The sequence below is a fragment of the Scyliorhinus canicula genome, chromosome 12, assembly GCF_902713615.1.
Source record: "Scyliorhinus canicula chromosome 12, sScyCan1.1, whole genome shotgun sequence".
NCBI classification, from domain to species: Eukaryota; Metazoa; Chordata; class Chondrichthyes; order Carcharhiniformes; family Scyliorhinidae; genus Scyliorhinus; species Scyliorhinus canicula.
This window is the reverse complement of record NC_052157.1, coordinates 136,940,897-136,963,618: the sequence shown is the minus strand read 5'-3', so window position 1 is coordinate 136,963,618 and position 22,722 is coordinate 136,940,897. Positions and strand designations below refer to the sequence as shown.

Sequence of the window (22,722 nt, the reverse complement as noted above, 5' to 3'; positions counted from 1 at the left end):
TTCAGATCTAGATAGCTTTAGTTAGAACTCATCTGGGGGGCTGAGCTCAGTTCTTTAGACTTTCATTGTATTATGGTGTCATTAGTATCCAAGAATAGAAAGGATCCTCAGGGGAGATATGCTGGCTTTGGGAAGGGTACAGTGCAGCTTCAACTGAAAAACAGCAGGTCTTAAAAGGGTTACATAGTGGGCACAAGTTGTATAAACTCAGCTTTCCTTGGGTAAGAAAGTACAAGTTAAAAAAAATATATAAAATCATTTGATATGATAATGAAGATTTTTTTTCTTCTGTTGGGGGAGATTTAGAGCAAGGGGATATAACCTTAAAATTGAGAGCTGGTTACTGTCAGCTGTTGGGGGAGGGGGCCGTTCTTGTTTTTGTGTTATGCTTTCGTATTTGGCATATAAATTTTAAAATGTTCAATAAGTCAGAATGTCCAATTTACCTAATAGCACATCTTTTGGGACTTGTGGGAGGAAGCCTACGCAGACATGGGGAGAAGGTGCAGACTCCACACAGACAGTGACCCAAGCCGAGAATTGAACCCGGGTCTCTGGTGCTGTGACGCAACAGTGCTAACCAGTGTGCTACCATGCTGCCCACTACTACTCGTGTCTTATCATTCTCTGACATCAGAGTCAATTTCATTGAATTAGTCTCCAGTCATTCCATTCTACTAATTTAAAAACACAGGGGCGGGATTCCCCAGTCCGCCAGCAGTGTTTCCCAGTGCGACGCACCGTCGACGGCAGCGGGATCCTCCATTCCAGCAGCCGGCCAATGGGATTTCCCATTGTGGCTACGTCACCCCGTCAGGAAACCTATGGGCATGGGGGAGCTAATTCCGCAGGGGTTGTTTAACAAACACCATAACAATCTTATTTCAGAATCCAACATTTAATGACTAAATTAGAAAACAGACAAAGGTCATTTAAATTGAAATTGGCGTTGCAAAAAAAAAAAAAGGGAATCTAGTTTCCCATTTGATGACATCTGAAAATTACCTTTCAATGTCTGCTGTATCAAGTGCTCTCACTCCATCTGCCAAGGGTTTATCTGGATCAGCAGAGATTTGTTCATATTGGTATGCCTGCATCTTCTGGAAGAGTCGGGTAAGGTTTTCTTTTCTAGTCTTCAGCTGTGTCCACTGTAATAGACCATTGCAAAACATGATTCAAACAGAGTTCCAGGAATATTGGTCAATAAAAAAAAAAGTTCCACCGGGTTCAAGAAGTGTGCAGGTGTGTGTGTGTGTGTGTGTGTGTATTAGTGTGGTATATGGGGAGGTGGAAGAGGAAAATAACATCCCTATGGCCAGCTTAACTGAATTAGAATGCACAGTGCATCTTTTAATTCAACAACATATTGGCAATATCTCACCATCCAACCTGCAAAATTTCAGAATAGGGTTTCCTCAAGTTACAATATGACCAAGTCCTTGTGGTGGAACGATGAACAGAGGAGACATTGTTTTCAAAAGGCTAATACCAATCACTTTTGCTTCTTTAAAATTTGTTCATTATTCCATAGATGTACTTTATTCACCAGTATCTACTCCTAGAAAATACTAGAGCCATCTGGTGTGTGTAAAAAACATTAAATATTTTCAAAAATAAGGCACAAACTATCTTAACCAAAACCAATTTTTACAAAAACATGCATTCTCATGGCTTCCACACTATTCATAGGATATTAAGGCTTTTGAAATGAAATGAAAATCGCTTATTGTCACGAGTAGGCTTCAAATGAAGTTACTGTGTAAAGCCCCGAGTCGCCACATTCCGGCACCTGTTCGGGAGGCTGGGACGGGAATCAAACCGTGCTGCTGGCCTGCTTTCAAAGCCAGCGATTTAGCCCTGTGCTGAACAGCCCCTGCCCTGTGCTAAACAGCCCCTAAGGGATACAAGGCAGATTTCTATGTTATAATGTTTTTGCCACTAGCTCATTTATCTTATTGCAGATGCTCGAGATAAAGTGACTTCAATTTTACTGCTATTCCCAGCCTGGATCTTACTCTTTGATGCATTCTTGCTATTAAACTCTGTTACTTCCCGTCTGTCCCATTCAACCTGTCTTTACCCACATCTGTAAACTTGTCAATTTCCTCGGCTTTTATCTTTGGATTTCGGAATCTCCCTTTACCTGAACCCTCCTCACTCTATTCTGACCATTTTTGAAGGCAAACTCTTATGTTTGTATGCACTCATACTGTGGTTATCATTACTGTATTACTATCCTGCCCTACTGCCTAGTCTGCTCTTTTCCTAAAGTTCTCTCTACAACCCTAGTAAAGCCTTCTCTGCAGCCCTAGTTAATCACTCACGAGGATTCAGCTGAAGATCATCCTAAAAGTACAGATCTTTCTTTCTCGACTGGTGCCAGTGCCCCATGGATCGAAACCTATTTCTCCCACATCAATCTTTGAACCACACATACAACTCTCGGATCCTATTTACCCAATGCCGATTTGCTCGAAGCTCAGGGAGTCATGGAGGAGATGCCGGCGTTGGACTGGGATGAGCACAGTAAGAAGTCTTACAACACCAGGTTAAAGTCTAACAGGTTTGTTTTGAATCACTAGCTTTCGGAGCACAGCTCCTTCCTTAGGTGAATGAAGAGGTGGATTCCAGAAACATACATATATATACATACATATACACAAACAAAGTCAAAGATGCAAGACGATACTTTGAATACGATTCTTTGCAGGTAATTAAGTCTTTACAGGCCCAGACGGAGCAACTGGACCTGTAAAGACTTAATTACCTCCAAAGACTCACATTCAAAGTATTGTCTTGCATCATTGACTTTGCCTATATATGTTTCTGGAACTCACCTCTTCATTCACCTCAGGAAGGGGCTGTGCTCCGAAAGCTAGTGATTCGAAACAAACCTGTTGGACTTTGGCCTGGTGTTGTAAGATTTCTTACTGTGCTCAGGGAGTAAGTTAGAGATTACTTCCTCTGTGGTTTTGCTTTATATATCTAATATGAGAAAGCACAAATACAAGGAAAGGCTTGAAAATTGGAGGTTTTATAGTTAGAAAAAATTCCAGGGGACACAATGTAGATGTTAAAATTATGGAGGGTTATAGGCACATAGGAACAGATTGTTTCCAGTAGATTGTAGATCTAGAAGAAAAGGCAATGATTCTGAGAGATGTAAAAGAGAAACTACTTTAGATGGAACTAAATTTAAAACCACAGAGTTTGCTTCCGGGTTTGATGGCTGAGGCAGAAGCTACGCCAACATTCAAATTTAAATTGGGAGAAGGACACTGCTCCCTCATGACGCCGAGGTCCCAGGTTCGATCCTGGCTCTGGGTCACTGTCCATGTGGAGTTTGCACATTCTCCCCGTGTTGCATGGATTTCAACCCCACAACCCAAAAAGATGTGTAGGGTAGGTGGATTGACCATGCTAAATTGCCCCTTAATTGGAAAAACTGAATTGGGTGCTTTAAATACATTAAAAAAAAATGTTTTTTTAATAAATTGGGAGAAGAAAAAGCCTTACATGGATACATGATATCAGGACGATTTATTTGAATAGTCCAATTACAAGTTTTAACTTGTGTGCATGCCAATCCATTGCCCGTGATATAGCCTTCATTGCAATTAGTATATCTTCCTTCATTATCGCATCAAAAATAAATAAAAAAATTGAGTTAGAGAATTGTATACCAATTAAAGGGGAAGATGCCGGCACAGAATTTTCACGCATTCCTAGATGCTTTAACATCTGATATATGTACACTTAGTAATCTTCCATTTTTGGTTTTATGCAATAAAAATTGTTTTATGCAATAAAAATTTACACAAACCCCAAAACAATTTAATATCAAGAATAGGGATTGATCTTCACACAATGATATTCATTCAAGCCACTGCAGCAAACTGATCATGTAGGTGGGAGTTCCTAATGTCTTGTATACCTCTCATTAGCAATTTCAGTTAAAGAAAAGTGTATTGATGCATCTCATTCTAGTTTTCAGCTACTACGTAACCATCCATTAGAATATATTTTCTTTTCAATGAAAATTATTTTCTAAAATGTAAATTTTGTGAAAGGAACTCATTTTGTTTCAAACATTAACTCCCCCTACCTTCTCATCCCATAGCCAGACCTTCCATAGGTCATTGATGTTCAGTTCTGGCTCCACATATTCCTTCCTGTAGAATGCAATGAAGGGCACCTAGTAAAGGAAGTACATGTGAATAACATATATGAAGAAAATGTCCATATTAAGAACAAATTATTTCATAAGCTGTTTGAAGAAACAGCTTGAACAGTTATTAACTTGTCACATCAGTGCTTTTCCCTTACCATCTCAAATATGCAGTATATGCTTGGCCCTGACCCAAGCTAGATTTCAGCAACCATGTTAATTGAGGTGATATTCACTAATTGGATTCACACTTTTTTTTCTTTATGCTAGTCCTAATAATAACAATCTTTTTCTTACAAACATCAAGTGAATCACGCTCAGCAACAACTTGCATTTACATAGTTCCTTTAATGCAGCAAACAGCCCAAGTTATTTCACAGCAGTGTTATCAAACAAAATTGGAAACTGAGCTGCAAGAAGAGTACCAGGACAAATGACCAAACACTTAGTCAAAGAGGTAAGTTTAAGGAGGGAATTCCAGAGCACCGAGCCTAAGCATGGCTGCCAATGGTACTGAAAAAAATCATGTATATACAGGATGCCAGAATTAGGGGAGCACAAAGCTCCGGAAGGCTGGAGGAGGTTACAGAGATAGGGAGAGATGAGCTCATGGAGGAATTTAAAATAGGATGAGAACTTTAAAATTGAGTCATTGCCAGACCAGGGGCCAATGTAGGGAAGTACAGAGATGGATGACATTTCAGACAGTTGCCAGTGAGATGGATAGAATTTGTGGCCAGGGAAGGAGCTGTTGCATGGACAAAAGACAATCATTTCTGCCTTCCAATATTTATTGGAAGGGATTTCTGTGCATTTAATGCTGGACACTGGAAAGTGTTGTGGCAATTCAGAGATGGTTGAGGACTCAAGAGAAGTAGTGGTGAGATCGAGCCAAGTGTTGGCAGCGTACATATGGAAACAGACAATAGGTTTTGGATGAGGTCACCAAGGGGCAGCAAACAGATGAAAAATAGGTGGAGGCGAGGATAGATCTCTATTGAATAGTAAAGGTAAACATGCAGGTCTGGGAGAAGCTATTGCAGGCAATTCTTCGGCTAGGACCAGAGAGATAAGAATGGAATCCAAGAGATTACGTACAAGCACAATGGAGAGGATGACCGTAGTTCAAGAAACCAGGATCCAGGAACGGTTTGGGTAGATAGAGAAATGGCAAAGGTAAGAAGTCACAATGCGGAAAGGATGGACATATGTTTAAGGACCTGAAAGGAAGGTTGGAGGTGTGGCCGTAGTATCAAGTTCAGAGGGATCAATGTTGGAATTTTTGAAGAGAGGATTGATGACAGTAGATTTGGAAGGGAGAGGCAGAATGCCCAGAGAAGTGCCAGGAAGCAAAGATAGGTGGAGATCTCCAATTTGATGGGAACAGAGTCATGTTAGCACGTGAGTTTTAAGGAAAAGGTGAACTTGGCGAGAGCATGAGTGGAGAGAAGGAGAAAATCTAAAGAGGAGGACGGACGACTTAAGAGATGTTTGGTCTAGTGGAAAGGAAACGGCAGAGACAGCTGAACAGTTAGTCTGAATCTTTGTGTCAAAATCCCATGAACAAATAACACTTGTCATTGGACATGAGGGTGAAGACAGTGGGTGAAGGTGGTTTCAGAGGATAACTTCAGTGGGTGAAGGTGGTTTCAGAGGATAACTTCTAGTTGCGGCAAGAAGCAGGATCTTAATCTTTGCATTCCAAGATGACCATTGAATAGTAAGCAGTATTGACAAAGCAGAACAGAAGTTGTTAGTGCTTTATGTGGTCTACCAGATTTAAAAAAAATAAAAAAATTTAGAGTACCCAATTTTTTTTTCCAATTAAGGGACAATTTAGCATGGCCAATCCACCTAACCTGCACATCTTTGGGTTGTGGGGGCGAAACCCACGCAGACACAGGGAGAATGTGCAAACTCCACACAGACAGTGACCCAGGGCCGGGATTCGAACCCGGGTCCTCAGCGCCGTAGGCAGCACTGTGCCACCGTGCTGCCCGTCTAACCAGATCTAATGATAAATGGTTAAGGCAGTTGGCTGCCACAGATGTTCATGTTTCATGTAAGGGACTGGAAATGAGGGCCAAACTGGGGTGAGAAAGGGAGTAATAATTTTAATGAGGACAAGTTGGAAGAGAGGGTATGATTGAACAGATTAGTAGCTGCAGAAATATCATAATGAATGAAGGGCCAAAGTCCAGATAATAAGCAATGTGAAAATGGAGCTTCCTTGTAATATCGAAGCACAGATAGATGCCCATTGCTCTCCAACGCTTCTGTAGTGGCATTAGCTCAATATTCACAGGCTGCCATAAATATTCCTGTTACTGTACCAGCAATGTCAGAATAAGTAAGCTGAAAGGTTTGAAGTTAGTCATCACAGGAATAGTTTTGAAAATATGTTCCCAGAGTGAGATTTTGCTTGCTTGGAATTTACACTAAAGTGTGGAAGTCAGGAATTCCCATCCCCAACTCAGAGTGGTCCACTGTATTGTGTTCTCCAAAGGGCTACAGTGTTGCTGAGGAACTCAAATTTGCAAGCTTTGCTGCTATGCCTCCAATACATTCTTGAAATGTAGCAATTTTATTGTTCTGTAATTCAGTTTGTGTTTGTAAAATGCAACCATGAAACATTGTGTATTTAAATCAAACAATGCCATTCCAAACAGCATCAAATAGACATAGAATCATATAACGGCCCATCGGGTCTGCACTGACCCTCCGAAAGAGCACCCTATCCAGGCCCACATCCCCACTCTATCCCCGTAACCCCACTTAGCATGGCCAATCCACCTAAACTGCACATTTGGTATCAGTAAAATATCTTTTTAAAACTGGTGTTAATGCAAATTTTCTCAGTAATTTCTTAATTTTGGTTATTGTACCTCAAAGTGCTGGTTTCTCATAAAATTGAGCGCTTCTTTTATCTTCTGGATAGTAGCGGGACCTTTTCGGCTGAAGTTGCTGACACCCTGGCCACGCTCCAGGTACTCTGAGCTCTCCTATGGTAGTAAACAGATGTTTTGGCAACAAGAGCTCCCAAAAATAAATGATGCTCATTTGACAAAACCTTTCAAAAGCAATACTTCTAAAATTTGTTTAAAAAGTTGATCTGAGAAACATGCAAGATCCAGATTAATTCTTCATTAACTATTAAATTAAAGAAACACTTCTGAATCACATTTATCATCATCGTTTCTTCAAAGGCAATGTATAGCTGAATTGGGAGGTGCGGGTAGAGAAAAAGTACCAGAAAAAGCATTCTGAACCCCACAGGACCTATCTCAGGACATTTTTACGCTTTGTTTTTCTCTTGTGTCACTTGCCAGGTGCTAGGCTGGCATGAAATACGGAAAGTACACTGCACTTCTCCGAGTCAGAATCGGCCTAAACTTTCTACATGATCCAGGTGGCCACTGATACAGGTTCTTCCATTGCCACACCCTCTTCCATTGCAACACCCTATCAACAGTTTGGCTTTGCATTGGGTGGGGGTAAGGATTGTGAATAAGAGGATAGATGCAGGTCTTTGGCATTGTGGTCTTGAAACTGTTACGGAATAGTAGCAGCCAAAAAAAAGACCACAAGGCCCAAAGATTGTGAGGGAAACAGGTATTTTAAATGTTGGTTGCTTCCAAGAATCCTCAGGGTGTTTCTTGAACCTTGCAGAAGTCCTGGTCTATTCACTGGAGCATCATTTAATTTAGGCACACTGAAAGCTGACTTATGGAAGTGAAGCATAAGTGCTCTGTTGCAGCTCAGGACGAGTTCCTCCATTTGGAATTCCTCTCAACATTGTGAGTAGGCACTGCACTTGCGAGATCGGAATAAAAGGATCTCTACTGCAATTTCCTCCTTGCTGTTCCTGGGAATCCTTTTCTTTGTTCCACTGGAATGCTAATATTAGGTATGTATCTCACTTCATTGTATTTTGAGCTGAGGAAGATGGTCATGCAACCAGCCAAAACCTATGTGATGCCCAAGCAAAAATCTTAGCAATGGCATACCTAATAAAGAAAATTCCCACACGGCGTATTAACTATCATTTGCTAGTCATACCGTTACATATTTTAAAACATGTACAAGGAAATGTTATTTGAATACTTGGAAAATGGACCTGGACACTAACCTGTAAAGAAATAGTGGGCGTTGAGAAACCGTTTCTGTAAATCCACTCAGCCTCTTCCTCCAGCTCATCATCCTCAGCAGGTTTGACTGGAATGCCACGAAGCTATTGAAATAATTTAATCAAGCTGATTTAAGCATTACTGTACTTGATTGCATTAACCCGCAACAAATATTCCATTAAATATTAGGATCAGAATAGTAGCATAAGTTGCTATCCATAGAATGGAAAATCAAGAAAATCACACTAATAAATTTACAACCTATTAAGTATTTGTGAATTTTTAAGGATGTCAAATTAGAAAATTACCAGATATTAATTTCGAGAAAATACAACATACTTTGGAAGAACAAGCATACATAACCCAATGGATGATTAATGATGTAAAAGGATCAACATTTTGTGCTGCATGTGGTTTAGAATTAGCAGTTACAGCATTCTATTGCAATGTTAGCAAGTCAAGTAAATGTATTCAATGCTTAAACTGAACACTACAGGTTTATAATGTATGAGTGTTTTAAAGTGCAATTTTAATAATAAAATAATAATTGAACCAAGTTTTTCCTTATTTATCAAGCAAGCAAACCAATGCATTTGTAACTCACTTTTCACTCCCCAGTCAAACTGAATGATTCTGAACTGGGCTACTATCCAAAACGGACAAGATATAATAAAAGTTAATTGAAAGTTACAGTGTTAGCCCATGTGCTCACAATAGTAACGAGGAGCACAGATACATTGTACTGTACGGTTCATCTGTTTCAGAAGAAATCAACCAGAATAACAGATTTATGAAACTTGAAATGTTTTCCTTTTCCAAAACCCCCAAACGAGAAAGCACATAGTTCCTTTCCTTCGAAACGTTGCACTAACCTGGAATCTTTCCGGCATATCTGTAATTCTAATCTCATTGTCCTGATCTGTGAGGTGACTGCTCTCCAGCTCACTGGGTTCATAGATCTCAAAGATGCTGCGGCGGCTGACACGCTTTTTGGTGGTTTTCTTTGGGCGAACCCTTGTTTCACCTTCTCCCAATTCTTCATCTTCAAACTCATATTCATCCTCCAGTTCCTCATCATACTCATTATATTTTTCAAACTCATCATAATCAAAATCTACTCCAAAGATCTCCTGAGCTTCTTGAAGAGCACTGCAATAAAAATTAAAACGCATTGCGTTTAGACAGAATTCCACTGGGTAAAACAATTCCATCACACTCAGTTTGGAACACGGGTCCAAATCTACACAAAACTCCATGCAACAAGGTTTAAAGGTGATCTGTCGAGATTACATTTCAACAGCAGCTAAAGTTCTTATGTATACTAATAATGAGCAAATTATGCAGGATTTAATTTGAAATAGTGCCAGGTTCAAAAAACCTTTGCGGCTTTTGAATAAAAGTACTCATTTCCCATGACATTTTTTGTAAGATCTGTGTGCAGCAGAGGAAAGGTTCTTGTTGGTGTTTAAACATCCCCAACAGGAATTAAAACTTATAGCAATTTTCCTGGAGTTAGTTACTCGGTGGTCTTTATAACACAGTCGTGAATGCTGTATGGTTTGTAGTTTATTATCTGTATAGGACATTACTTACGCGTCTGTGTACCCTGGGAACTTTCTCTTCCATTTTGGTTTTTTGATTGGCTGTCCATCATCATCAACAATGAAATCATCAATATCTGTATTAAATGCAAAATCAGCTCAAAAGTATTAATTTGTCTATTTCTCTTTTAATGTATCACAGGTTTTGTTTATGAGGATAACAGTCTGACAGTCTGATATACTTCAAGGTGTGGTTCCAGCTTTCTGTCAGTGACAACACAACAACCATGTTTCATGTCTATGTAAAGACCAAAAATGCCATGCAACAAGACTTAAGATGAATAAGAGAGATTACATGATTAACAGCACCTAATTAGTGATTGGGAAACAATTATAATAGTATATTTTGTTGGTACATAGAGAAGCAGTAGGAAAATTTGGGGTGGGGGGGGGGGGGGGGGGAGGAGTCGCGGTGGAAAACTGTGACAAAGAAAGCTCAGTCATTTTCTTTTCTGTTGGTTTTGGAAACGCAACTTCAGTACGTAGAAATTTTACATAGACAGCTCATTTAACACCAGTGGTCAATGCCAGTATTTATGCTTCACATGAGCTTCCTCCCACCTTATTTCATTTAACCCTATCAATACAGTTGTGTGTGTTTATGAAGCTTCCCTTTAAATGCATCTAAACTATTCACTTCATCTACTCTTTAGTAGAAAATTCCACTTTCTGGGTAAAGAGGTTTCTCCTAAATTCTTGACTGGACTAATTGGTGACTATTATATATTTATGACCCCTCTAATCTCGGCCATAATATGCCCCTTCAAAATTTTAAAGAGACCGTGAGGTAAATCCTCAGCTTGTTTTGTCAAGCCTTCTTTCCCTTATGTATTTAACTACATGAAGCAGAATAAAGTCTCTTCTGTACCACACACTAATTGCAATGTCTCACTTTGGGTGGACTGAGGCTCCATTATGCAAATTACAAACCTCCTGCCTGTGTCTGTCACTCAGGAACAGCAACAACTGCAAAATCTGTGCCATGGAAATAAAGGAAAAATGCTAAATCTGATCAAGGTCCAGCTAAAACCCAATGACAGACTCATGAAATAACACAGCCCTCATGCAGAGCAGATTCTCAGGAGCTGGGTCAATCACTGACAATCAGCTCCCCCTCAGTAACCGGCAAATATTAACACATCCTGGCAGGCATGGCATTGGATTGATGCCCTGTTCTGTTACCTCTAACAGTGTAGTACTTAGTACTCCACTGAGGATGTCGGCCTAGGTTGTGTGCTCAAGTCTCTGGAGTAGATCGCTTTTTGGCCTTTTGGCCAAGATAAAACGTAGTATGTGCTCTGCCTTTTGGCTCATATAAAAGAACAAAGAAAAGTACAGCACAGGAACAGACCCGTTGGCCCTCCAAGCCGGCACCGACCATGCTGCCCGTCTAAACTAAAGTCTTCTCCACTTCCAGGGTTTGTATCCCTCTATTCCCATCCTATTCATGTATTTTTCAAGATGCCCCTTAAACGTCACTATCATTCCTGCTTCCACCACCTCCTCCGGCAGCGAGTTCCAGGCACCCACTACCCTGTGTGTGAAAAACTTGCCTCGTACTTCTCTAAACCTTGCCCCTCACACCTTAAACTTATGCCCCCTAGTAATTGACCCCTCTACCCTGGGAAAACGCCTCTGACTATCCACCCTGTCTATGCCCCTCAATTTTGTAGACCTCTGTAGGTCACCCCTCAACCTCCGTCATTCCAGTGAGAACAAACCGAGTTTATTCAACCGCTCCTCCTAGCTAATGCCCTCCATACCAGGCAACATGCTGGTAAATCTCTTCTGCACCCTCTCTAAAGCCTCCACATCCTTCTGGCAGTGTGGCGACCAGAATTGAACACTATACTCCAAGTATGGCCTAACTAAGGTTCTATACAGCTGCAACATGACTTGCCAATTTTTATACTCAATGCTCTGGCCAATGAAGGCAAGCATGTCGTATGCCTTCTTGACTACCTTCTCCACCTGTGTTGCGCCTTTCAGTAGCCTTTGGACCTGTACACCTAGATCTCTCTGTCAGTACTCTTGAGGGTTCTACCATTCACTGTATATTCCCTACCTGTATTAGATCTTCCAAAATGCATTACCTCACATTTGTCCGGATTAAACTCCATCTGCCATCTCTCCGCCGAAGTCTCCAAACGATCTAAATCTTGCTGTATCCTGACAGTCCTCATCGCTATCTGCAATTCCACCAACCTTTGTGTCGTCTGCAAACTTACTAATCAGACCAGTTACAATTTCCTCCAAATCATTTATATATACTACGAACAGCAAAGGTCCCAGCACTGATCCCTGCAGAACACCACTAGTCACAGCCCTTCAATCAGAAAAGCACCCTTCCATTCCTACTCTCTGCCTTCTTGACCTAGCCAGTTCTGTATCCATTTTGCCAGCTCACCCGATCCCATGCGACGTCACCTTTTGCACCAGTCTGCCATGGGGGACCTTGTCAAAGGCCTTACTGAAGTCCATATAGACAACATCCACTGCCCTACCTGCCTCAATCATTTTTGTGACCTCCTTGAAAAACTCTATCACGGTAGTGAGACACGACCTACCCTTCACAAAACCGTGCTGCCTCTCGCTAATACGTCCACTTGCTTCCAAATGGGAGTAGATCCTAGCTCGAAGAATTCTCTCCAGTAATTTCCCTACCACTGATGTAAGGCTCACCGGTCTGTAGTACCCTGGATTATCCTTGCTACCCTTCTTAAACAAAGGAACAACATTGGCTATTCTCCAGTCCTCCGGGCCATCACCTGAAGACAGTGAGGATCCAAAGATTTCTGTCAAGGCCTCAGCTATTTCCTCTCTAGCCTCTTTCAGTATTCTGGAGAAGATCCCATCAGGCTCTGGGGACTTATCTACAGTAATATTTTTCAAGATGCCCAACACATCGTCTTTTTGGATCTCAATGCGACCCAGGCTATCTACACACCCTTCTCCAGACTCAATATCCAACAATTCCTTTTCTTTAGTGACTACTGATGCAAAGTATTCATTTAGTACCTCGCCCATTTCCTCTGGCTCCACACAGATTCCCTCCCCTGTCCTTCAGTGGGCCAACCCTTTCCCTGGCTAACTTCTTGCTTTTTATGTACGTGTAAATTTGGTATGTCTCTCTTGTGGGGCCCATGAATTGGATTCAATTTGATTTTGAATTGGTTTTGGAGCAGGCAAGGAGCTGGATTAGGGGTTCGCCCCGTCCACAGTCTGAGCCCTGACTTTGTAACTCCGAAAAAGTTATAAATAAAGTCTCTGGAGTACAACTCGAAACGTACAACTATTAGACTCAGAGGCAGACATCTTTGCCCTTTTGAAACTAAAGTATCTAAAATTGAACAAAGAAGTGTATTTTCTGAACCAAATCGTAAATGGACTCCAAATTAAGCCCAAACTCCATTTGAATTCAATGTCTACTTCGGTAGTGTATGAGGTGCAGCATTTAATGTGTGGACGGCAGTAATTTTTGAATTTGTACAAGCTTTATGCAGCCTCTGAGATTTAGGACTCCCTAATTTCACAGTATTGATGCCATGTCTTTTCTGGGTTTTTAAAAATCTCATATAGAATAAACCAAAAAATGAGTCAACCTCAACTGTATTGAGGTACAAGACATTCATGATTGCAAAAAATAAGTATGTAATTTTGCTCTTTGAGAGTTCCATGATTAATACAAGAAATGTGAATCTTTTGTTCAATCTCTTGTACCAACAAGCTTCCGTTCTTAATGTCTGAACTATGTCATAATTCTGGTAGGTCCAACATACCGGACTCCTCCTCTTCCTCCTCCTCCTCTTCCTCAGGAGCTACCACAGGCGCTTCAACCTGCTCTCCTTCTTCCCCATCATATTCTGGAAAAAGCTCATCAGCAATAGCCTCTTTTTCATGTCCTTTCTTGGTAGTTTCTTCTTCCTCCTCATCTTCGTCGTCAGATACCTTTTTCACACGCCTGAACTTTTGCTACGAAATCAAGAGAATTAATTTTTAACCTTTGAAATTGAGCAACTACAGAACAATTCAATACTTCAGAGGCAGGCTGCAAAAGAGCAGTCAGTTGGAAGTTGTTTGAATGTATTCACTGCGGTGTGAGTGTTCAGGACTGAAAGGGTTAACGTGAGACTAGGGAAACCGTGCCACCCACATGATGATGTAAAGGGGGTCAGATGGCTGGTAGCAGTCTGATTGGTAGCAGTCTGGCTCATGGTTTGGACTGAAGAAGCCTACTGTCTTGTGAAAATCGCTTATTGTCACAAGTAGGCTTCAAATGAAGTTACTGTGAAAAGCCTCTAGATGCCACATTCTGGCGCCTGTTCAGGGAGGCTGGTACGGGAACATTTGTGCATAGTTGTGTACATTTGTACATAGTTGTGTTCTACCATAAATAGTTACTGTTCAGACGCTGCCACTGAACCTCTTTCTCTCAAGTATTAATCCAAGTCCCTTTTGAGGCAGTACACATCAGACATAGTAATCAACCATAGAAGAATCATAGAATCCCTCAAGTGCAGAATGAGGCCATTCAGCCCATTGAGCCTGCACCGACCCGCCGAAAGAGCACCCCATTTATGCTCACGCCCCTGCCTTATCCCCGTCTAACCTTTGAACACTAAAGGAGATGGTGGCATAGAGATATTGTCGCTGGGCTCGAAATCCAAGACCCAGCGTAATGATCTGGGGTCCCCACCACGGCAGGTGATGGAATATTACCTCAATAAAATATCTGGAATAAAAAGTCTAATGATGACCAGATTGTCACCTGGTTCAAGCGTGTCCTTTTGGGAAGGAAATCTGCTATCCTTAACTAGTCTGACCTACATGTGACTCCAGACCCACAGCAATGTCATTGACTCTTAATTGCCCCCTCAAGGGCAATTAGGGATGGGCAATACATGCTGGCACAGCATGCGGCGCCCACGTCCCATGAACAAATTAGAAAAAACACGAGCAAACCACCTAATCTGCAGATCTTTGGACTGTGGGAGGAAACCAGAGCACCCAGAGGAAACCCACGCAAACACAGGAAGAATGCAAACTCCACAGTGACACAAGGTCGGAATCAAACCTGGTTCCCTGGTGCTGAAACAGCAGTGCTAACCACTGTGCCACCGTCCCTTCCACCAATGGAAATTTTCTCCTTATTTGCTCTATTAAAACATTTCATTGTGGATTTAACAAATCTCCCGTTAACCTTCTCAGCTCTAAGTAAATTAACCTCAGCTTCTGTGATATTTGAAGTACCTCTAGTATTCCTTCCCAGTACCATACTAGTAAAATGTTTCTGCACATTCGGAGGCATTGACATCCTTCCTAAAGTGAAATGCCCAGGATTGAAAATAATACTCCAGCTGAAGCCTAATCAGCATTTCATAAAGGTACAGCAGAACTTTCTTGCTATTATATTCTATTCCTCTATTAACAAAGTCAAGGATTCCATATACATTTTTAAACAGCCTTTTCGTCATGTGCTGCTGTCGACAAAGATGTGTATACACACCTCCAAGTGTCTCTGTTCCTTCATCGCTTTTAAAATGTTATTTAGTCTATATTGCCTTGCCTTACTCTTTCACTATTTTTTCTTAAATTGTCTCTGGTCAAAGTACTGTTGGGTAGTTGGTTCTAGGGTTTTGACCGAGGTGAAGGAAGAATGATATATTTCCAAGTCAGGTTGGTTTGCAACTTGGAGGAGAAAGTGCAGGTAGTGCTGTTTCCACCCACCTGCTGCCCTTGCTCTTCCAGGTGATAAGAGCTTGCAGCTTTTGGCGGTGCTGTTGAAAAACCCTTGGTGGGTTGCTGTGAAGTGCAACTTGGAAATGATGTACACTGCACACTGTGCACTAGTGCCAGAAGGAATAATTAAAAGGGTCAACATGATGCCAATCAAGCATGTTGCTTTGGTGTTGCGGTTCCGGTGTTTTTGGAGTTGCACTTCCCCCACTAAATATAGAGCATTCCATTATACGCCTGACTTGGTCCTTGTAGATACTGGAAGGGTTGTGAGGAATCGGCTTAAGTCATTCAACAAATACCCAGCATCTGACCTACACTTCCAGCCTGTGTTTATGTCTGGTCCTGTTAAGTTTCTGGTCAATGGTAACTCCCCACAGCATAGTGATAGTGGGGACTCAGTGATGGTAACGCTGTTGAATGTCAAAGGGTGGGTATTCGATTTGGTCTTGTTTGAGGTTATCATTTCTGGCATTTGTGTGGAGTGAATGCTACTGCCACTTAGCAGCCCAATATTGTTCAGGTGTTGCTGCATGTGGCATAAGCTGTTTCTTTTACTGAAGAATTGTGACTGGGATTTGATGTTGGAGGGTTGGTCATTGCTGAACAGTTGAAGATGATTGTGTATTGTACACGTCTCTAAGGGCTCCTGCAGTGATGGCCTGCAGCCAAGATGATTGGCCTCCAACAACCACAACCATCTTAGTTTGTGCTGGGTATGACTCCAGCCAGTGGAGAGCTTTGCCCCGATTACCATTGGCTTCAGCTTTATTGGGGCTCCTTGATGTCACACACAGTCAAATGCTACCTAAGGGCAGGCACCTTCATCTCACATCTGTAATTCTAGAATTTTGATGATGTTTGAACCAAGGCTGTAATGATGTCTGCAGCTGAATGGTCCTGGCAAAGCTCAAATTGAGGATCAGTGAGTAGGTTACTGGTGAGAGATTGCCACTTATTAGCATTGTTGACAACAACTTCTATAAAGTTGCTGCTAATTACAAGTGGACTCATGGGGTGGTAATTGGCTGTATTGAATTTGCACCGTTCTTTGTGGATATAGCATACCCAGGTGGTATTCCACTTTGTTAGGTAGATGCCAGTGCTTCAACTTTACTAGAACAGCTTGACTAGAGGTGGAGCTAGCTCTGGATTAGAAGTCTTTAGCAACACAGCCAGGATATTTTTGGCCTTTGTGGCATCCAGAATAGCACCTCAGCCATTCCTTGGTATCATATGGAGTAAACTGACGACTGGTTTCTGCGATTTGGGCCTCAGGAGGCAGTCGTGATGGATCAGCCTCTTGACATACCGGCTAAAGACGGTTGCAACTACTTCAGCCTTGTCTTTTGCACTCAGCTGCTGGCTCATTTTGGATGAGGATGCTTGTGAAATCCGCTTCCCAATAATTGTTTAAGTATCTAGCACCATTCACAACTGTGTGTGGCTGGACTGCAGAGCTTTGATCTGATCTGCTGGGTGCCAAATCACTTTGATGTCTACATAGCATGCATGCAACTCTCTATTGCAACTTCACTAGGTTGGCACCACATTTTTAATTACACTGCGGTTTGCTCCTGGAATGTTCCTCTATATCCTACATGGAACCAAGGTTGGTCCCCTGTATTGAAGGGACGGTAGTGAGGAATATTCTAGGTGACGTGGTGACAAATTGTGAAATAAAATCCTGTTGCTGCTGACAAGCCACAAAACAAAACATCAAAGATCGCTGGTTTCAAGTTGCTAGATCGGTTTTGAATCTATCCTATCCCGTACAGTCGTAGTTTCACACAATGGCATGGTGGCACAGTGGCTAACACTGCTGCCTCACAGCACCAGGGGCGCGGGTTTGATTCCGGCCTTGGGTCACTGTGCAGAGTTTTCATCTCTCCTTATCTAGGTATGGTTACTCTGGGTGCTCCAGTTTCCTCCCACAGTCCAGAGATGTGCAGGGTTAGGTGGACTGGACGTACTAAATTGCCCCTGTGTCATGATCAATTCGCGGGTAGTGGGGATAGGGCGTGGGAGTGAGCCTAGTGATCAATATGTGGGTAATATGTGGCCTAGGTAGAATGTGCTTTCAGAGGGTCAATGCAGTCCATTTCACCAGTATGCCTATGTCCTCCTTTTACTTACAGACATTAATGTCCCTGTTGTTAGTTATATTGCAGAGTTTAACATCTCTGCAGACTGTGAAATTATGCCCTGTTTACCCAAGGTTAGATCAGTCATCCAAATCAAAAAGAGCAGTGGTTTTCATATCAATCGCTGGGGAATATCACACTATACCTCTTTCCACTCCTGATATAAACAAGCCATTCACTACTACTGTCTGCTTGTGTCCTGTAGCTAATTCGGTGCCAATTCTGTATCCACACTGTCGTTTTAATCTCATCGGCTTTAAATTTTGTTAACACGTCTGTTATATGATGCTTTGTCAAACACGTTTTGGAAGTCTAAATGCACATCAACTACGCTGCCCTCATTCCTCTCCATTCCTTTATCAAAGAACTGGATAATACAAGTCAATGCAATCTCCTAATCTAGCTTTTAAGCACTTTAGCTGTAAGGGGACTGATAAGATATGTCCCAGAATTAACCTCCCACCATTATCTTTCCATCATACTTTTTGACTGTCTCAGGAGATTGCATACCTATTGGTGGGTAGCCGGATGTCTAATCCTGAAGCTTTAGACATCACAACTGTGTGGGGCAAGCTTGATGTGCCAAATGGTATTTTCCTGCCAATCATTTTCATATGTAATCATCCTACACTCTCACAATATAAATTTACAATTTGTCCTCTGAAACAATTTGATTTATGTGTAAAATTCCAAAGTATAGATTAAATTGCCAGAGGAAAGCCGCTGCGTACAATTTGGTCATTCAGTTTAGGGTAAAACTATCTTAACGGTAACTACCATTTTTCTTCTGAAAATGTATCTTAGCACAAGAAATGCAGTGGGTAGGCTAACTATGGCAATGTGACTAACGAATGCGCAAAAGCTGATACAACATTTCCAAGCGAGAGACGTCTGCATAGAAAGCCCAAAACTGAGCTGGGGCTGGACAAGGGAATGGCTAAATGAAAAAGACTGACAACAGATAGATAGATGTAGAGGAGAGAGTATAACAGCAAGGCCAAGTGAGCTTTGTGACCAAATTAGCCATAAATAATTGAATGGAATTTCTACAGAATTTATGTTAAAGCTTTATTGAAATATCCTGGTTACTTTGGGTTCATCAGGCACATTGCAATTAGAGATTTAGGTACAGCTTCCCTCTCAAGATTTTATTTAATTCCTTTAAAATTTGACTGGTTGCATTTAACAAATCAAAACCCTGGCATTTACCCTATGCAGGTTTGCAGTAAAAAACAAATCAGGCATTAAGAATTTTTGGGTGTTGCTTTTTCAAGTGCTTCTAAAGGTCCTAAAGTGAGGTAACCTCATGTCAATTGTGCTGAAAAGTTGTTTCATTTAGCACCATGGTCATCAATATATTTATGGGAAGGTGGGGCAGCATGGCGGCACAGTGGTTAGCACTGCCGCCTCACGGCGCTGAGGTCCCAGGTTCGATCTCGGCTCTGGGTCACTGTCTGTGTGGAGTTTGTACATTATCTCCATGTTTGCGTGGGTTTCGCCACCACACCCAGAGATGCGCAGGGTAGGTGGATTGGCCACGCTAAACTGCCCCTTAATTGGAAAAAATGAATTGGGTACTTTAAATTTATTAAAAAATATATTTATGGGATAATAGTGACAGACCTGTGACTACCAATGGCTCACCAACACGAATGTTGCATAGTTCAAAATGCTCTTTTCTAACTGAAATCCAAGTTAAGGAAAAATATTAATTTCAAATATACACGATGAAGGAAATTCAAAAGTGCATCTTAATGTTTTGTTCAAAACCAGAGGCAATGCTTGCTTAACATTAATATATTTTGAACATTTGCAGTACTTCAACATTAATAGCAGTTTTCCACTACCCAAGAAATTTAATGATTTTTAATTAAATATTGAGTTCTGAATTACCAAATAATTTTCAGTTAAACCAAAAGAAGTAGCGTTACCCTTTTGACTTTGACACCCAAGTTTTCCTCAAGTAGGTCAAAATCATCATCTTCCAGCCTGTCATCATATGCTGTACAAAGTGAGAAAACAATTATTGACATCATGTCATGGACATAGAAACATAATATTTTAGAGACGATTCATTAAGATTGTATTTTAAAAAGTAATTTCATCAGAATATTCAAGTATTTACTTAAATAATTTATCAGTCTTCTTCCACATATTAGTATATTACATCCCCGAAGATCCCAAGAATACTGATTATTTTTGTTTCCTACTTCCACTAAAATAGTCACATGATCAAGAACTTCTAGACTACAATATTTGCAGACATTCTCCAAAGGAGCACTTCCTGTTTTTAAAAAAATCTTCTCCACTTAAAATATTACAAAACATGGTATAAATTATGTGAGTCAAGCAAATATGGTGCAAGAATTAACAAGAACGAAAAATATTAATGTTTTAGACTTGCGTTCTCTGAATTTCTAACATAGAAAAATAAATTGATTTAAAACTGACTTTTACGTTTTCTCTTCTTTGCGATAGGATCTGAACCTCCAGAACCTTCACTGGCTCCATCATCATCCTCCTCCTCCTCTTCATCATCATCTTCTACATCATCATTAATGAAGTCCTTTAAATTGCCCTGCTCATCCTGGTCATCTGCATTTTCATCCTCCTCTTCTTCCTCTGTTGGGATAAACACAAAAATAAATATCTGGAAATTAAGTTTAAATTTCGAGCTCCTAAATCTGGAGCTAGAAATACATCAATAGTAATACATCAACAGAATACTTTTGAGTTTGACACAATGACGAGCTCTTTGTCTGCCGGATTCACCTCCATGCCCATTTGTTTTGGCCCAAGTAGGTTTCCCGCACAGGGGACATTTTCTCCCGCCTTCAAGATTCCTGTTCCATCTCAACCACCAGCAGCCTCTCCACCCATCTTCCTTCCAACCCCACCCCCAGTCTTGCTATTGACAATGGCATTGTTTGTGCCATTAACACAATTTCCTTCACACAAACTGGTCTCTCTCTGAGCTTGCACCTGTCCATCTTCATGTATGACCCTAACAGTAATAAACATGCTGAAAAGGAAGGGGGGCTGTTGTTGTATTGCAGCAGTATCTCCCCATTCTGGAGGGTGAAAGATCTTCTTTGGAGATGCTCCCTCTCCTGCTCCACCTACCCCATTCAGTCTTGAACCTCATTTTACCCCAGACCCCTTTTCTACCATCTCCCTAAGAACGACAGCAGGTTTGTATTAGCACTGCCCACTATTTCAGTCTCTTCCTATCCCATAGAACTTATTTTCCTCACCCTGACTCAAGTTTTTTCCCGTCCTTACTGAACAATGCCCATAATGTTTCTGATCTGAACCCCCACATCAACAAATTCCAATTTCCTGGCCAAAACATTCCTCTGAACATTTGGGGGATACAGTTCCACTACACATTCAGTCCCAACAGGGTCACCTGCAATCCCTTCACATCTTTGAACAGTGGCTTACCTTTCCATTCATTACTACCTTCTCCATACTGAATAACTTTTAATTAAAATCCAATCACTTCTTCCAAATAAATGGTGTTGTGATCCAATAATAGCTCATTTTTTTTCACTGTGTGTAGCACGTTTGTGGCACTGCAGTCACTTTAAAATTGCTGTGCAGCCATGCATACCTGAAAGAGAACAGTTGCTACGATGCAGAGTTGTCCCCAGGCTGAAGTGCAACCACACTCCCACGGAGTTTAGAAGGATCATTGTTGTACAGGTCCTATCTGTGCTCGTCTTTTTGAAGAATACGTTGAACATTCTGTGTTTCATTCCGATCCATGTTGCCTCGCTAACCTCATTTTCCAATACATCAAATCTTTGAATTCGTGGCACTTCCCTTTCTTGCTATGAGCTGCAAAATTTCAATAACTTTTTTTCTCATTCCACCCCTTCGTTAGTTCTTCTCGGAGTCTTTCCTTTCTCGATTTCTCCATTTCCACCTCTGGGGATGGACTGACTGTCCACTAACTTCTTTGCGTTTGCTCTGACTATGCCAATTTCCTCACGAGAGATTCCACAACGTTGTCTATTTTTCTCAGTCGACAATCCCCATCTCCCAATGTGGTAGAAAGGACCCTTGGCATTTCCTGCACTCCACCCACACCTTTTTTCCTCATTCCCAGAGCACAACATCTTCACCTACTGTCCCAACAGCCTGCACATTCAACAGGTCATCCTCTACCATTTCCATCACCTCACCAAACATATGTTTTCCTCCACTCCAAACATTAAGAGACTATTCACTTCATGACAAACTGATGCATTTCTAATCACCACCAACACCTGCTCCCCATTTCCCAGCACACTCGTGCACAAATGCAGGAAATGGGACCGCTGCCTTTTCACCTCCTTCCATTTGGGATGGTGACACAGTGGTAATATTGCTGGAGAAGTAATCCAGACATCCAGGCTAATACACTGAGGACACGGAGTTAAAATTCCACCATGCCAGCTGGTGTAATTTAAATTCAATTAATTAATGTGGAATCTTTCGTATGGGGGGGGTAAAAATGCTAGGATCCCAAAGAAGGTCCTACAAAAAACAAAATCCAGGGGGGGGGCTAGCTCTCCCGAATCTACAATTCTACCACTGGGCGGCAACAGCCGAGCGAGTAAGGGGATGGATCCAGGAGCCAGAAGCCGAGTGGGTGCGTGCAGAGGAGGCCTCCTGAATGGGGACCTCCCTCCGGGCCCTCGCCACGGCAGCACTCCCATCCCTACCCAAAAAACACTCCAGCAGCCCAGTGGTGACAGCCACCCTCCAATCCTGGAACCAACCGCGGCAGCAATTTGGCCTGACCAAAATGTCGGACAAAGCTCCCATCTGCAACAACCATAGGTTCACACCAGCACTGACTGACGCCACCTTCAAAAGGTGGAGACAGGACGGGGGGACACTGACAGTCAGGGACCTATACACGGATGACAGGATCGCAACACTGGACGAACTGACAGAGA

General features: G+C 41.6%; 1 protein-coding gene across 2 annotated transcripts in view; it reads right to left on the bottom strand.

Moving 5' to 3' along the window:
- The window catches only part of supt6h (SPT6 homolog, histone chaperone and transcription elongation factor), a 96,597-nt gene that overhangs the window by 51,438 nt on the left and 22,437 nt on the right, over window positions 1-22,722 (bottom strand). For both annotated transcript variants that reach the window (XM_038814247.1, XM_038814245.1), the window contains exons 3-11: window positions 20,228-20,398; window positions 19,708-19,778; window positions 13,676-13,868; window positions 9,889-9,973; window positions 9,168-9,444; window positions 8,298-8,399; window positions 7,054-7,170; window positions 4,106-4,195; window positions 1,006-1,148 (exon numbers count right to left, since the gene is read on the bottom strand). In XM_038814247.1, coding sequence (XP_038670175.1) covers window positions 1,006-1,148; window positions 4,106-4,195; window positions 7,054-7,170; window positions 8,298-8,399; window positions 9,168-9,444; window positions 9,889-9,973; window positions 13,676-13,868; window positions 19,708-19,778; window positions 20,228-20,398 — 1,249 coding nt within the window. The remainder of the gene's footprint in view (window positions 1-1,005; window positions 1,149-4,105; window positions 4,196-7,053; window positions 7,171-8,297; window positions 8,400-9,167; window positions 9,445-9,888; window positions 9,974-13,675; window positions 13,869-19,707; window positions 19,779-20,227; window positions 20,399-22,722) is intronic.